Raw genomic sequence first — 15653 nt, forward strand, 5'->3', positions numbered from 1 at the left:
ACCGTGGTAGCTGGCATGTTTGGAAGTGAGAGTGCAGATATTTACAGTATGTGTGTGTGTGTTCCATCCAATAATATATTTTGTTTACTGTGTTACACATCCTTGAATTTAATTTAATGTACACTTACTTGAATTTAATTTAATTTAATGTATATTTCCTTTAATTTAATTCTGTTATACATTCCTTAACACATTGGAAACAAATATTTTACAGTCCTCTTATAGCAGACATGGGACATGGGGGATATGAAAACTCTTTATCATAATTGAGGCAATCATACGATTTTTTTTAAACTTTTATTTTTATTCGATTCCCAACACAATATTTGCTTCCTACCAGTTGTAGGTTCCTGTTGCGCCTCGCAGGGCATTATAGTACAACAAACAAAAATAAGAACACTATTAGTTAGCAGCAATAATAAACACATATTTTTCCCCTTGTAAACCGTTTTTTATCAACTATCTGCTCTAGTATGTTATTTTGTGCCCTGGGGTAGTTACCTATGTAGGTCCTGTTGTGTTTCGATTTTTATTAATTTTAGTGTGGCTGTGTTGGAAATTCTGGATTTCCTTGCTTGGCGCTCGGGTGCCTAGGGTGGGGTTTGCTACGATTTATATGAGGCAGAGGTGGGGGGGGGGAGCGAGACAGAGAAGAGGGGGGGAAAAAAAGGGGGTTCAATCATACAATTTTAAACAACTTTCCAAATTGCCTCTATTATCAAATTTGCTTGATTCTCTTTGTTGAAGAAGTTAGCTGAACAAATCAGTTGAGCCAATAATAAGTACATTTCCATGCCTTAACTATAAAACTGTCTTCAAGGGTGCACCTGTATTCAGGTAAGAAATCTCCTGTTAAAGGTTTTTACACGTTAGTCTACTTATGTGGTTTATGCATTAAAGTGCCATTGTGGCTTTCTTTATGTAGGGGAAACTACCCAGCAGATAAGAGAACACTTTGGAAAACATAATTCGATACAAAGTTGGTACTTTGTATCCACATGGACTCAATAGAGATTATTATTTATCTGGTTTTCTTTAAGGGTTTCTTTGATGTTTTGAATCTGAAAGGGTAAAATAATGGGGGTTTTTTTTGTTATTGTAATTCTATTTTGAGATTGTGTTTTTCTGAGGTATCTGTATTAGGAGATTTATGTTATTTTTTTCTAGTTACCTTTTTGTTAGGGTAAATATGGTGTGTGGGATACTAATTATGTCAATAAGGGGAAAGGTTTAATGATATTTCATTGAGCCTGAGGAAGGGGCGGGAGCACAGAAACGTTGCTATTATGGCAACAACTGCCATGAAGATTAAGCATTAAATTTGGAGTGCCTGCCTGTGTTACTGCAATAACAAGAGACATATGTGAGCAGCCACCAATCAGCAGCTGTCTCCTGAGCATATCTAGGTATGTTTTTACACAAAGGATACCAAGAGAATGAAGCAAACTAGATAATATAAATATTTTGGAAAGTTGTTTAAAATGACATGCTCTATGTGAATCATGAAAGTTCACATATATACTCATATATAGAATTTGATTTTCTATTAATAATATTATAGGTAATATAATTATTAACATTAAAGGGACATGAAACCCATTTTTTTCTTTCATAGTTCAGACAGAGTATGCAGTTTTAAATACATTTTCAATTTATTTATATCTAATTTATTTTGTTCTCTTTGTATCCCTTGTTTAAAAGTATACCTAGGTAGACCCAGAAGCTGCTAATTGATGGCTGTACATATATGCATCTTGCGATTGGCTTTTAGCTAAATCCCAGTAGTGCTTTGCTGCTCCTTCAACAAAGGATACAATGAGAATAAAGCAAATAAGATAATAGAAGTAAATTGGAAAGTTGTTTACAATGGTATACTCTATCTGAACCATGAAAGAAAAATGTTGTGTTTTATGTCCCTGTCATGAACCAAGCCTCCAGACGAAAAAGAAAAAGAAAAGGTCTGGGAGGCATTCTGCTAAGAAGGGCTGTGTGGGGATTTGAACCTGTGACTCTGTGGTTGCTATTTCTGTTTGCTTACATGTTGAGCCACAGCCAGTTCTAGCAATAGCATGGATCTTAAAAGATCTGATAAATAACTATTTGCCTTACTTGTTATTACACCTGTGCAACACACAGGTGTTCTCAATTCTGGAATTAATCAGAACCAACCCTGTGCAAAACCTCCCTATTTAAGGATGGCTTTTAGTCTGCATTTTTGTCTTCACATTGGATCTGTTTTGTCAAGTCAGAACCTGTTTCCTGTACTTCTTTGGAGAAAGATTTCCTTTGCACCTGTTTACAAGGTATTACCAGGAGAAAGCCTTTACCTTTAAACCTGTTACCAATCTTCAAGTTTGTTTCCTGCTTTATGCAAATTCCTGCACTCAGCTATTGCCAGGAGAAAGACTTCACCTTTGCACCTGTTTACAAGGTATTACCAGGAGAAAGCCTTTACCTTTAAACCTGTTACCAATCTTCAAGTTTGTTTCCTGCTTTATGCAAATTCCTGCACTCAGCTATTGCCAGGAGAAAGACTTCACCTTTGCACCTGTTTACAAGGTATTACCAGGAGAAAGCCTTTACCTTTAAACCTGTTACCAATCTACAAGTTTGTTTCCTGCTTTATGCAATTCCTGCACTTGGCCATTGCCAGGAGAAAGATTTCCTTTGCACCTGTTTACAAGGTATTACCAGGGCAAAGCCTTTACCTTTAAACCTGTTACCAGTTTGCAAGTTTGTTTCCTGCCTTCAGCAATTACAAGGAGAGAGACTTTACCTTTAAACCTGTTACCAGTTTGCAAGTTGTTTCCTGCATTGTGCAATTCCTGCACTCAGCAATTACAAGGAGAGACTTTACCTTTAAACCTGTTACCAGTTTGCAAGTTGTTTCCTGCATTGTGCAATTCCTGCACTCAGCAATTACAAGGAGAGAGACTTTACCTTTAAACCTGTTACCAGTTTGCAAGTTGTTTCCTGCATTGTGCAATTCCTGCACTCAGCAATTACAAGGAGAGAGACTTTACCTTTAAACCTGTTACCAGTTTGCAAGTTTGTATCCTGCCTTGTGCAAATCCTGCACTCAGCAATTAGTAGGAGAAAGACTTTCCTTTTTGAATCTGCATCTCTGCTTACTTTGTTTGTTTATTTTCACTCCTGCTGTATGTGGTCTTAACATACCTGAGTAGCATATTTAAATATCCTGCAAGTATTTGCTTAAACAAAGTATTCTGTTGTTTAAATAAATTTGTTTTCATTTTCAATCAGTATGGCTTCTACTAATCTTCCTTTAAAGCAACTGTTCCAGACAATGAGGCTCTCACATGATATCCTGAGACAGAACATGACAGAATGTGAAGACCATAAAAGAGAGCCCTCTGGGATTATTGCTGTATTGGAATCAGTGTTAAAGTTTATTAAGGACATACTGATTAACTTCATGGAGCTGGTGGAAATGTTATCTCTCCCAACCAAAACCTTGTCTGAAGTTACCTCCCAAACAAGGAAAGGTTTTAAAGAACCCTTAACAGAAGAGGAAAAGACTCGGCGAAGACAGCTTAACCTCTGTTTCTATTGTGGGGGAACTGGTCACCGCATCACAGGGTGTCCAGTAAGACCCCCTAGAGGATCAAGTCGAGATACAGCCAAGTTTAAAATGGACTCTGATGTTAAGGGAACAAATTATTCTTCCACTAGCAAACTTATAGATACCCCTGGAGAGGATCCAGCTACTGAGAATACATCTATTCTACAAGCAACCGTTTCTAACACGCTTCAAGAAATGGTACCTGATTTGAAACAGATGGTTGTTGGCAGTACAACTTCAACAACATCCACTACCCATGCCACTGCCTCTGTTTCTGCATCTACCACATTGGGGAACTCTGCAAAAACACCTCCTGGAAATCCTGCACATTACCTTGTTTCTGCCTTGGTTGGAGATCCATCTAACAAAAGTCACTCATCAGACATAAAAGTGACAAATCTTCCAGCTGAATCAGACCCTGACAAATCTAAAGTTCCACACCTCCCTGCACCACCTTCACCCAGCTACTCATTGACTGAGAAAGAATTGAATGAGATGGTTGAATTGGATATAAATGACACAGAAAATGAATTCCTGGACTCTGAAGGAGAGGTCATACCTTACCCGGAGGTACTCTACCCATCAGGCAGATATGACCCAGATAACAAATTCCTTGACTCTGAAGGAGAGGTCTTTTCCTACCCGGAGGTACCCTGCCCATCAGCCAGTCCATTGCAAGCTGCTGGGTATAATCAGGAACCTCTAAATCAAAACTGTCTTGGTTTTTCAGCTCTTGTTATGCCTACAGGGATATCTTCTAAGGGTCCCCAATCTCAGGCAGCTGTTCCAAGCAAAGAATCCATTCCATCTGATTGTATTAGGGCTTCAAATGGAACACTTGTTCGTAAATCCCACCTTCAGATGTTTGAACAGGCTTTGAGCGCCCAGAGTGCGCTCTTTGGAGGGGGCATCTGTCATGAACCAAGCCTCCAGACGAAAAAGAAAAAGAAAAGGTCTGGGAGGCATTCTGCTAAGAAGGGCTGTGTGGGGATTTGAACCTGTGACTCTGTGGTTGCTATTTCTGTTTGCTTACATGTTGAGCCACAGCCAGTTCTAGCAATAGCATGGATCTTAAAAGATCTGATAAATAACTATTTGCCTTACTTGTTATTACACCTGTGCAACACACAGGTGTTCTCAATTCTGGAATTAATCAGAACCAACCCTGTGCAAAACCTCCCTATTTAAGGATGGCTTTTAGTCTGCATTTTTGTCTTCACATTGGATCTGTTTTGTCAAGTCAGAACCTGTTTCCTGTACTTCTTTGGAGAAAGATTTCCTTTGCACCTGTTTACAAGGTATTACCAGGAGAAAGCCTTTACCTTTAAACCTGTTACCAATCTTCAAGTTTGTTTCCTGCTTTATGCAAATTCCTGCACTCAGCTATTGCCAGGAGAAAGACTTCACCTTTGCACCTGTTTACAAGGTATTACCAGGAGAAAGCCTTTACCTTTAAACCTGTTACCAATCTTCAAGTTTGTTTCCTGCTTTATGCAAATTCCTGCACTCAGCTATTGCCAGGAGAAAGACTTCACCTTTGCACCTGTTTACAAGGTATTACCAGGAGAAAGCCTTTACCTTTAAACCTGTTACCAATCTACAAGTTTGTTTCCTGCTTTATGCAATTCCTGCACTTGGCCATTGCCAGGAGAAAGATTTCCTTTGCACCTGTTTACAAGGTATTACCAGGGCAAAGCCTTTACCTTTAAACCTGTTACCAGTTTGCAAGTTTGTTTCCTGCCTTCAGCAATTACAAGGAGAGAGACTTTACCTTTAAACCTGTTACCAGTTTGCAAGTTGTTTCCTGCATTGTGCAATTCCTGCACTCAGCAATTACAAGGAGAGACTTTACCTTTAAACCTGTTACCAGTTTGCAAGTTGTTTCCTGCATTGTGCAATTCCTGCACTCAGCAATTACAAGGAGAGAGACTTTACCTTTAAACCTGTTACCAGTTTGCAAGTTGTTTCCTGCATTGTGCAATTCCTGCACTCAGCAATTACAAGGAGAGAGACTTTACCTTTAAACCTGTTACCAGTTTGCAAGTTTGTATCCTGCCTTGTGCAAATCCTGCACTCAGCAATTAGTAGGAGAAAGACTTTCCTTTTTGAATCTGCATCTCTGCTTACTTTGTTTGTTTATTTTCACTCCTGCTGTATGTGGTCTTAACATACCTGAGTAGCATATTTAAATATCCTGCAAGTATTTGCTTAAACAAAGTATTCTGTTGTTTAAATAAATTTGTTTTCATTTTCAATCAGTATGGCTTCTACTAATCTTCCTTTAAAGCAACTGTTCCAGACAATGAGGCTCTCACATGATATCCTGAGACAGAACATGACAGTCCCTTTCATATTATCAAACATCATATCAATAATATAAAACATGTTTGGCTATGTCATGAAGTTTGAAGTTTATTATACTATATTTTTGGTATGGACTATTGTGCAGCTGTATTAGAATTAACCAGTACATTTTCTTTCCACAGGTATGAGAATACTTGTCACCCTGCTGTTAGATACTCTGCCTATGTTAGGCAACGTTCTTCTGTTATGTTTCTTTGTGTTTTTCATCTTTGGGATAGTCGGGGTTCAGCTTTGGGCCGGCCTACTCAGAAACAGGTGTTTCCTGGACCCCAATTTTTCAATGTAAGTAAAGTATTATACATTCACTTTTCTTATGCGATATTGTTGAAAATAACTCTTTATATATAAAAATATTCTGTATCACGCTTTGATATTATAGTTACATGTAGTAAAAATATGTTGCAGTATAATTACATTATTTCTTTTGTCACACTTCTCTTATAATTTAATTATGAACCTCATGAGCATTCCTATTCTTGTTAAAAGTAAAACTGCAGACTCTAGAATAATTACTGCTATATCCCACACAGTCATTAGTTGCAAACTCTGGCTTTGACAAAGCTTAAGCGAAACGCGCGTCAGACATTTCTGGTCTCCTTTTTCAGGCAGATGGGAAGTGATTTGTACATAAACAATGGAATAATATAATGATATGTGACTATATAGGTTTTCAGAGACTAGCACAGGAATACACAGCTTTTTTAAATAATTTCTACGGGGTAACACGAGATCTCAGGGAGTGGCCATTACATATAAATATCATATAATAGTAATATATAAGGATCTTTTTTAACTTGTTACACGTAACGATGGGGATAATTACCCACATTGTGCTTGTCTCATATTAGCTTTACTGCTGTTTACTTATGTTTTCTATAAGATGTATGTGTAACAGGATAATGGTATAACCTATTTTTGCTTTAAATGTTCATTGTATTTTAGCTTTTTTTGGGATGATAAAAGTTAAAGGGACACTATACCCAAACATTTTCTTTCATGATTAAGGTAGAGAATACAATTTTAAACAACATTCCAATTTACTTCTATTACCTAATTTGCTTCATTCTTTAGATATGCTTTAATGAAGAAATAGCAATGCACACGGTGAACCAATCACAGGAAGCATCTATGTGCAGCTACCAATCAGCAGCTACTAAACATATCTAGATATGCTTTTCAGCAAAGAATATCAAGAGAATGAAGAAAAATAGATAATAGAAGTAAATTAGAAAGTTGTTTATAATTGTATGCTCTTTCTAAATCATGAAATAAAAAATTTGGGTTTCATGTCCCTTTAAGTTTTAATTTTTTGGTATTTCCCTACTACTATGTGATCATCATTGTGGTAGTTTGTCTGATTGATATTTTTTGGTGGGCTAAGGGGATGCTTCTTTTCTTTACTTGATTTGTACTCATTTATAACTGTACCTTGTTGGCCTCAGGAAAGGACAAAACTTAGGTTACAACATGGCGGTCCCCATTGCTTTATGAACAGTAAAACTTAACTTGTTTTACTCTTTTTTCAGTATTTAAACAACTAATATAGTTTTAAAAAAAAAAACATTTTTATTATTCTCAGGCTAATTTCGCTGTGGATGCATAATTCTATCATTTATTTAGTGTTAACGTCTCTTTAACATATGGCATGAACATGCACAATAATTTTAATATTAAAATAAAAACAGTGCTAACAGACAAGAAACCGAAATGCAAAAAAGACAACATTTTGTTTTCAATAGGCCAAATGCAATGAATTTGAAAAGTCAAAGAAACATTTGAAAAACTGCCCAGAAATTTGTTTCCTTATTTATAGGAATAGCAATGTTATATTGTTTCCATGTATGGTATTTGCAGATTTTTTTTGTGGCAGTATTACTGGAACACTTGGAAATAGCTACAAATTAAAACCACACAAAAAAACGTCAATTTAATTTGAATATTCAGATTGATTTGAATATGACCGTTCACCTAAAACAAGACAAGAAGTGGGCACAGTTTTGAAGTTTGAGTAGATGATTATGTAAAGTTTCTAGAGAGGTTGAACCTTCACAAAGAGTAATATTTATTTTTTTGCCATTTCCTCCCAGTAGAACTGGGAATTTATGCATATATAAAAAATTATTATTGTCTTCCTCTGCTATTTTAACCCTTTAGCCAAATTGATTTTGTCAGTAAATATTGCTTTCTTATAACCTTAAATAGATATTAAACTCATTGATCATGTATAAATACCGAACAACATTTACTAGAGACTTTTACAGGACTGGGAGGTGAGGGGTATACTCGTGTTGTGGGACCACGGCCGTGTCATGGGTATGGAGTGTAGACAGTGACGTTGGGTATGTCATTGGTGAAGACAGAAGATCATTTTTGTATGCTTGAAGATTAATTGTTCATTGGTTGCTAAGGACAACTCCCATCACTCTATTATATGTAGACCCTTGTAGGATGGGCTGAGGATATGGGAATATATAGGATTTTTTAGGAAGTTGGACTAGCAGCACTGGGTTGTTAAAGGGACAGTCTACTTGAAAATTGTTATTGTTTAAAAAGATAAATAATCCCTATATTACCCATTCCCCAGTTTTGCATAGTCAACACTGTTACATTAAAGGGACAGTCTACACCAGAATTTTTATTGTTTTAAAAGATAGATAATCCCTTTATTACCCATTCCCCAGTTTTGCATAACCAACACAGTTGTAATAATATATTTTTAACCTCTGTGATTATCTTGTATCTAAGCCTCTGCAAATTGCCCCTTTTTTCAGTTCTTTTGACAGACTTGCAGTCTAGCCAATCAGTGCCTGCTCCCAGATAACTTCACGTGCACGAGCACAATGTTATCTATATGAAATACGTGAACTAACACCCTCTAGTGGTGAAAAACTGTTAAAATGCATTCTGAAAAGAGGTGGGCTTCAAGGTCTAAGAAATTACCATATGAACCTCCTAGGTTAAGCTTTCAACTAAGAATACCAAGAGAACAAAGCAAAATTGGTGATAAAAGTAAATTAGAAACTTGTTTAAAATTACATGCTCTATCTGAATCATGAAAGTTTATTTTGGTCTAGACTGTCCCTTTAACATACTTTTTACCTCTGTGATTACCTTGTATCTAAGCCTCTTCAGAGTCCCCCCTTATCTCAGTGCTTTTTACAGACTTGCATTTTAGCCAATCAGTGCTGGTTCTTGTATAACCATTATCATTCTCCACGGGAGTGAGCACAGTTATCTGTATGGCACACATGAATTAGCATTGTCTGACTGTTGTGCAAGATTTGCAAAGAAAATAAAAAGCACTGAGACAGAGGGCGGCCTCGCAGGGCTTAGAAACAGGCAAACAGAGGTTGTAATTTATATTAATATAACAATGTTGGTTATGCAAAGCTGGGGAGATAATAGTAAAGGCTTTATCTATTGCTTTTTAAAAAAATTAATAATAAAAAAAGAAATAGCCTGTCCCTTTAAGAATTTTACTTTGCCTGCTCCCAGATAACTTCACGTGCACGAGCACAATGTTATCTATATGAAATACGTGAACTAACACCCTCTAGTGGTGAAAAACTGTTAAAATGCATTCTGAAAAGAGGTGGGCTTCAAGGTCTAAGAAATTACCATATGAACCTCCTAGGTTAAGCTTTCAACTAAGAATACCAAGAGAACAAAGCAAAATTGGTGATAAAAGTAAATTAGAAAATTGTTTAAAATGACATGCTCTATCTGAATCATGAAAGTTTATTTTGGTCTAGACTGTCCCTTTAACATACTTTTTACCTCTGTGATTACCTTGTATCTAAGCCTCTTCAGAGTCCCCCCTTATCTCAGTGCTTTTTACAGACTTGCATTTTAGCCAATCAGTGCTGGTTCTTGTATAACCATTATCATTCTCCACGGGAGTGAGCACAGTTATCTGTATGGCACACATGAATTAGCATTGTCTGACTGTTGTGCAAGATTTGCAAAGAAAATAAAAAGCACTGAGACAGAGGGCGGCCTCGCAGGGCTTAGAAACAGGCAAACAGAGGTTGTAATTTATATTAATATAACAATGTTGGTTATGCAAAGCTGGGGAGATAATAGTAAAGGCTTTATCTATTGCTTTTTAAAAAAAATAATAATAAAAAAACAAATAGCCTGTCCCTTTAAGAATTTTACTTTGCTCAGAGTTTTATGGTTTCAGTTATAATCAAGTAAGATATTTTATATTGTAATAAACATGCTGCAGCCAGACTTATTACCAATAAATGTGTTTGTGTGATTTTATTTAGGGAATTAGGGGTCAGGCATCTTCAATACTTGGGGTGGGGAAGTTATAGACAGGGACCTCAACAATAATTAGGCTGACCATATTGCCGCTTTAAAAAGGGACACATGAAAAATACATATGTCAGGGCTGTTTTCAGGGCTGTTTAAAGAAATGGTTTTGTATAAGAACCCTCACATATGTATTTTTCATATGTGTTCCTTCTTAAAGCGGCAATATGGTCAGCCTAACAATAATGGAAACAAAAAGCAGTTTTATTTAACCATCATGTTACATATTACATATTAAAATAGTAACCTATAAGTATTTTGTACTCACCACATTAAACAACTGGATGCGCAACTCTGTGACAAGAGATAAATAAATAATTTAGTTTGTGTTTACGAGCTGTGTCTGACAGCAAAGAGGTCACAGAAGGTTAACTAGCAACAAGGTCAGTTTGAAGCCAGATATTATTCATGGGAAGAATCTCAGACCTTGCACTTAAGAAACATAAATAGTTCACAATGCAAATTCACCTTCAACTGTTGCAAGATAGAAAATATACTGTCTGCTAAATCATAATCTTGGCTATGAATCCACTTAGACCAGAGTAATTGAGGAGATAATCCATCCTTGACTGACTCCTGGATAACTGATTAGGAAATAGCCTGTCTGTTATCTGTGCACTTGGATATCTGCTGCAACTAGTCACTGTCATTTTTCTTAATGGGACGCTATTGATAGCTTAAGTCAATGGAATGAGCGAAGGTCAGTAGGCCAGGCAGTTAATGTAAATTACTGGAAGCTCTTCTATCTTAGTGATGTCTGTTCATGGGGACATTTAAACCTCTTTTTGAGATGGTAGAGCTGTCCAACATTAAAATTGTATGCTCTATCTAAATAATGAATGTCTAATTATGACTTTACTGTCCCTTTAAACAACTTTCATATTTATTTCTATTATTTAATTTGCTTCCTTCTCTTGTTATTCTTTGCTGAAAGGTTTATCTAGGTAAACTTAGGAACAGCAAATAACCTAGGTTCTAGCTGCTGATTGGTGGCTGCATATATATATATATATATATATATATATATATATATATATATATACTGATTTTTATTGGCTCGTCCATGTGTTTAGTTAGCAACCAGTAGTGCATTGCTGCTCCTTCAACAAATTATACTAAAAGAATGAAGCAAATTTGATAATAGAAGTAAACTGGCAAGTTGTTTAAAATTGTATGTTCTACCTAAATCATGAAAGAAACATGTTGGGTTTCATGTCCCTTTAAAGGGATGTTAAACCCTTTGTAATTATGTTTAAAGGGACAATAAAGTCAAAATTAAATTTAAATTGATTAAATAGACCATGACATTTTTGAGAACTTTCAAATTTCCTTTTACTATTATCAATTTTGCTTAGCTCTCTTGGTATCTTTTGTTAAAGTGAAATCCTAGGTGAGCTCAGGAGAGTGCACATGTCTTTAGCCATCAGTGTTTGCAACATTGTTTATAGAATTGTTATACAAAATTGCAAACATTGCTGCCGTAGGCTGCTAAAGCACATGCACACCCCCAAGCTCATATCAGCCTACCTAGGTTTACCCTTCAACAAAGGATAACAGAAAAGTTGTTTAAAATTGCATGCTCTAGCTGAATACTGAGCATTTAATTTACTGTCCCTTTAGTTTTGTATAATAGAAAAAAAAGAAGCTTTGCAATATATTTTTATTGTTTGTTTTGTTACCTTTTCCTCTAATTTACATCAAAGAAATTGTGGACTTTCCATATCCTGCAAAAATTGGTGCAGACTTCACAAGCCTGAAACTGCTATATTTTACACTGCCATTGTTTGCTGACGTCCGGTAACTCTGTTTTACAATATTATCTCCCTTTATAACCCTGGGGCAGCTCTCCAGTGCATTTTATTTGGCAATAAATTGTAATCACATGGTATTCTATGGGGCATATTTATGCTTAAGACCGCTGCTCCATAACTTGTCTGGCTGCTCTGAGGCGGCGGACAGAAATCAACCCGATCAAATTCAATCGGGTTGATTGACACCCCCTGCTAGCGGCCAATTAGCCGCAAATCTGCAGGGGGCAGCATTGCACCAGCAGTTTACAAGAACTGCTGGTGCAATGATAAATGCTGAGACCGTATGCTGTCGGCATTTATCGATGTGCAGCAGACATGATCCGCTACTTAGTATCATGTCCGCTCGCACATTGTTAAATATGCACCCTAAACTTAAATAGCACAGGAAATATATGTAATACAATACACATATATATGTAATACAATACACATATATATGTAATACAATACACTTATACGTAATACAATAATACAATACATATATATATATGTAATACAATAATACAATACACATATATATATAATACAATAATATAATACACATATATATGTAATACAATAATACAATACACATATATATGTAATACAATAATACAATACACTTATACGTAATACAATAATACAATACACATATATATGTAATACAATAATACAATACACTTATACGTAATACAATAATACAATACACATATATATATGTAATACAATAATACAATACACATATATATATAATACAATAATACAATACACATATATATGTAATAAAATAATACAATACACGTATATATATAATACAATAATACAATACACATATATATGTAATACAATACACTTATACGTAATACAATAATACAATACACATATACGTAATAAAATAATACAATACACATATATATGTAATACAATACACATATATATGTAATACAATAATACAATACACATATATATGTAATACAATACACATATACGTAATAAAATAATACAATACACATATATATGTAATACAATACACATATATATGTAATACAATAATACAATACACATATACGTAATAAAATAATACAATACACATATATATGTAATACAATACACATATACGTAATACAATAATACAATACCCATATATATGTAATACAATACACATATATATGTAATACAATACACATATATATGTAATACAATAATACAATATACATATACGTAATAAAATAATACAATACACATATATATGTAATACAATACACGTATATATGTAACACAATAATACAATACACATATACGTAGTAAAATAATACAATACACTACACATATATATGTAATACAATACACATATACGTAATACAATACACATATATATGTAATACAATACACATATATATGTAATACAATACACATATATGTAATACAATAATACAATACACATATACGTAATAAAATAATACAATACACATATATATGTAATACAATAATACAATACACATATACGTAATAAAATAATACAATACACATATATATGTAATACAATACACATATATATGTAATACAATACACATATACGTAATACAATAATACAATACACATATATGTAATACAATAATACAATACACATATATATATAATACAATACACATATACGTAATACAGTAATACAATACACATATATGTAATACAATAATACAATACACATATACGTAATACAATAATACAATACACATATATATGTAATACAATAATACAATACACATATACGTAATAAAAGAATACAATACACATATATATGTAATACAATACACATATACGTAATACAATAATACAATACACATATATGTAATACAATAATACAATACACATAAATATATAATACAATGCACATATACGTAATACAATAATACAATACACATATATGTAATACAATACACACACATATATATATATATATATCTATATATATATATAATACAATACACATATATGTAATACAATAATACAATACACACACATATATATATATATAATACAATACACATATACGTAATACAATAATACAATACACATATGTAATACAATAATACAATACACATATATGTAATACAATACACACACACATATATATATATATATATATATATATATAATACAATACACATATATGTAATACAATAATACAATACACACACACACATATATATATATATATATATATATATATATATAATACAATACACATATACGTAATACAATAATACAATACACATATGTAATACAATAATACAATACACATATATATGTAATACAATACACATATATGTAATACAACAATACAATACACATATACGTAATACAATAATACAATACACATATATGTAATACAATAATACAATACACATATACATAATACAATACACATATATATCCTATATTATAAAAGGCCAAGACCAAGTGTGTTTGTCTGAAGCCGTCATGCGAAGTAGAGAATGCGCGCGGACAAACACACCTGGCCTTCAGATGCAGAGTAGTGCGCACTGCGGAAGCTGCCTGGTGGGGGCGTGACCGGCGTCGGGCGTTCTGTGATGGGGGCGTGACCAAAGGGCGTGGCAGGCATGACGAGGGGGTGTGGCCGGCGGGCGTGGCCTCGTGGGAGCGTGCGGGAGGGGCGTGGCCGGCGGGAGAGACCAAAACAGGAAGGAAGGAAAGAAAGAAAGCGAGCAGAAGAGGGGGGAAGAGCAAAAGAGGGAGAGAGAGCCGAAGAGAGTGGGAGAGAAAGAGGGGGAGAGAGAGCTCAAAAGAGAGGGGGGGAGAGAGAGAGCTCAAAAGACAGGGGGGAGAGAGAGCTTAAAAGAGAGGTGGGAGAGAGAGCGCAAATGAGGGAGAGAGAGCGCAAAAGAGAGGGGGAGAGAGCGCAAGAGAGGGGGAGAGAGCCCAAGAGAGGGGGAGAGAGAGCACACAAAAGAGGGGGAGAGAGAGAGCTCAAAAGAGAGGGGGGAGAGAGAGCGCAAAAGAGAGGGGGGAGAGAGAGCACAAAAGAGAGGGGGGAGAGTTTAAAAGAGAGCTTAAAAGAGGGGGGAGAGAGCGCAAAAGAGAAGGGGGAGACATAGTGCAAAAGAGGGAGAGAGAGCAAAAGAGGGAGAGAGAGAGCGCAAAAGAGAGGGGGAGAGAGCAAAAAAGAGGGGGAGAGAGCAAAAAAGAGGGGGAGAGAGTGCAAAAAAGAGGGGGAGAGAGAGAGCTCAAAAGAGAGGGGGGGAGAGAGAGCTCAAAAGAGAGGGGGGAGAGAGAGTTTAAAAGAGAGGGGGGAGAGAGAGTGCACAAAAGAGGGGGAGAGAGAGTGCAAAAGAGAGGGGGAGAGAGCGCAAAAGAGAAGGGGGAGAGAGCGCAAAAGAGGGGAAGAGAGAGTGCAAAAGAGGGGAAGAGAGCAAAAGAGAGGGGGAGAGAGAGAGCAAAAGAGAGGGGAAGAGAGAGCAAAAGAGAGGGGGAGAGAGAGCAAAAGAGAAGGGGAGAGAGAGCAAAAGAGAGGGGGGGAGAGAGAGAGCTCAAAAGAGGGGTGAGAGAGAGCAAAAGAGAGGGGGGAGAGAGAGAGAGCA

General features: G+C 35.5%; 1 protein-coding gene across 1 annotated transcript in view; it reads left to right on the forward strand.

Annotated features, from left to right (window-relative positions):
• Nucleotides 1-15653, forward strand: part of CACNA1H (calcium voltage-gated channel subunit alpha1 H) — a 498677-nt gene that overhangs the window by 102131 nt on the left and 380893 nt on the right. Inside the window, exon 4 of the mRNA XM_053694739.1 lies at nt 6070-6229. Within this exon, the coding sequence (XP_053550714.1) occupies nt 6070-6229 (160 nt within the window). The remainder of the gene's footprint in view (nt 1-6069; nt 6230-15653) is intronic.

The sequence above is a fragment of the Bombina bombina genome, chromosome 11 (assembly GCF_027579735.1).
Source record: "Bombina bombina isolate aBomBom1 chromosome 11, aBomBom1.pri, whole genome shotgun sequence".
Taxonomy (NCBI): Eukaryota; Metazoa; Chordata; class Amphibia; order Anura; family Bombinatoridae; genus Bombina; species Bombina bombina.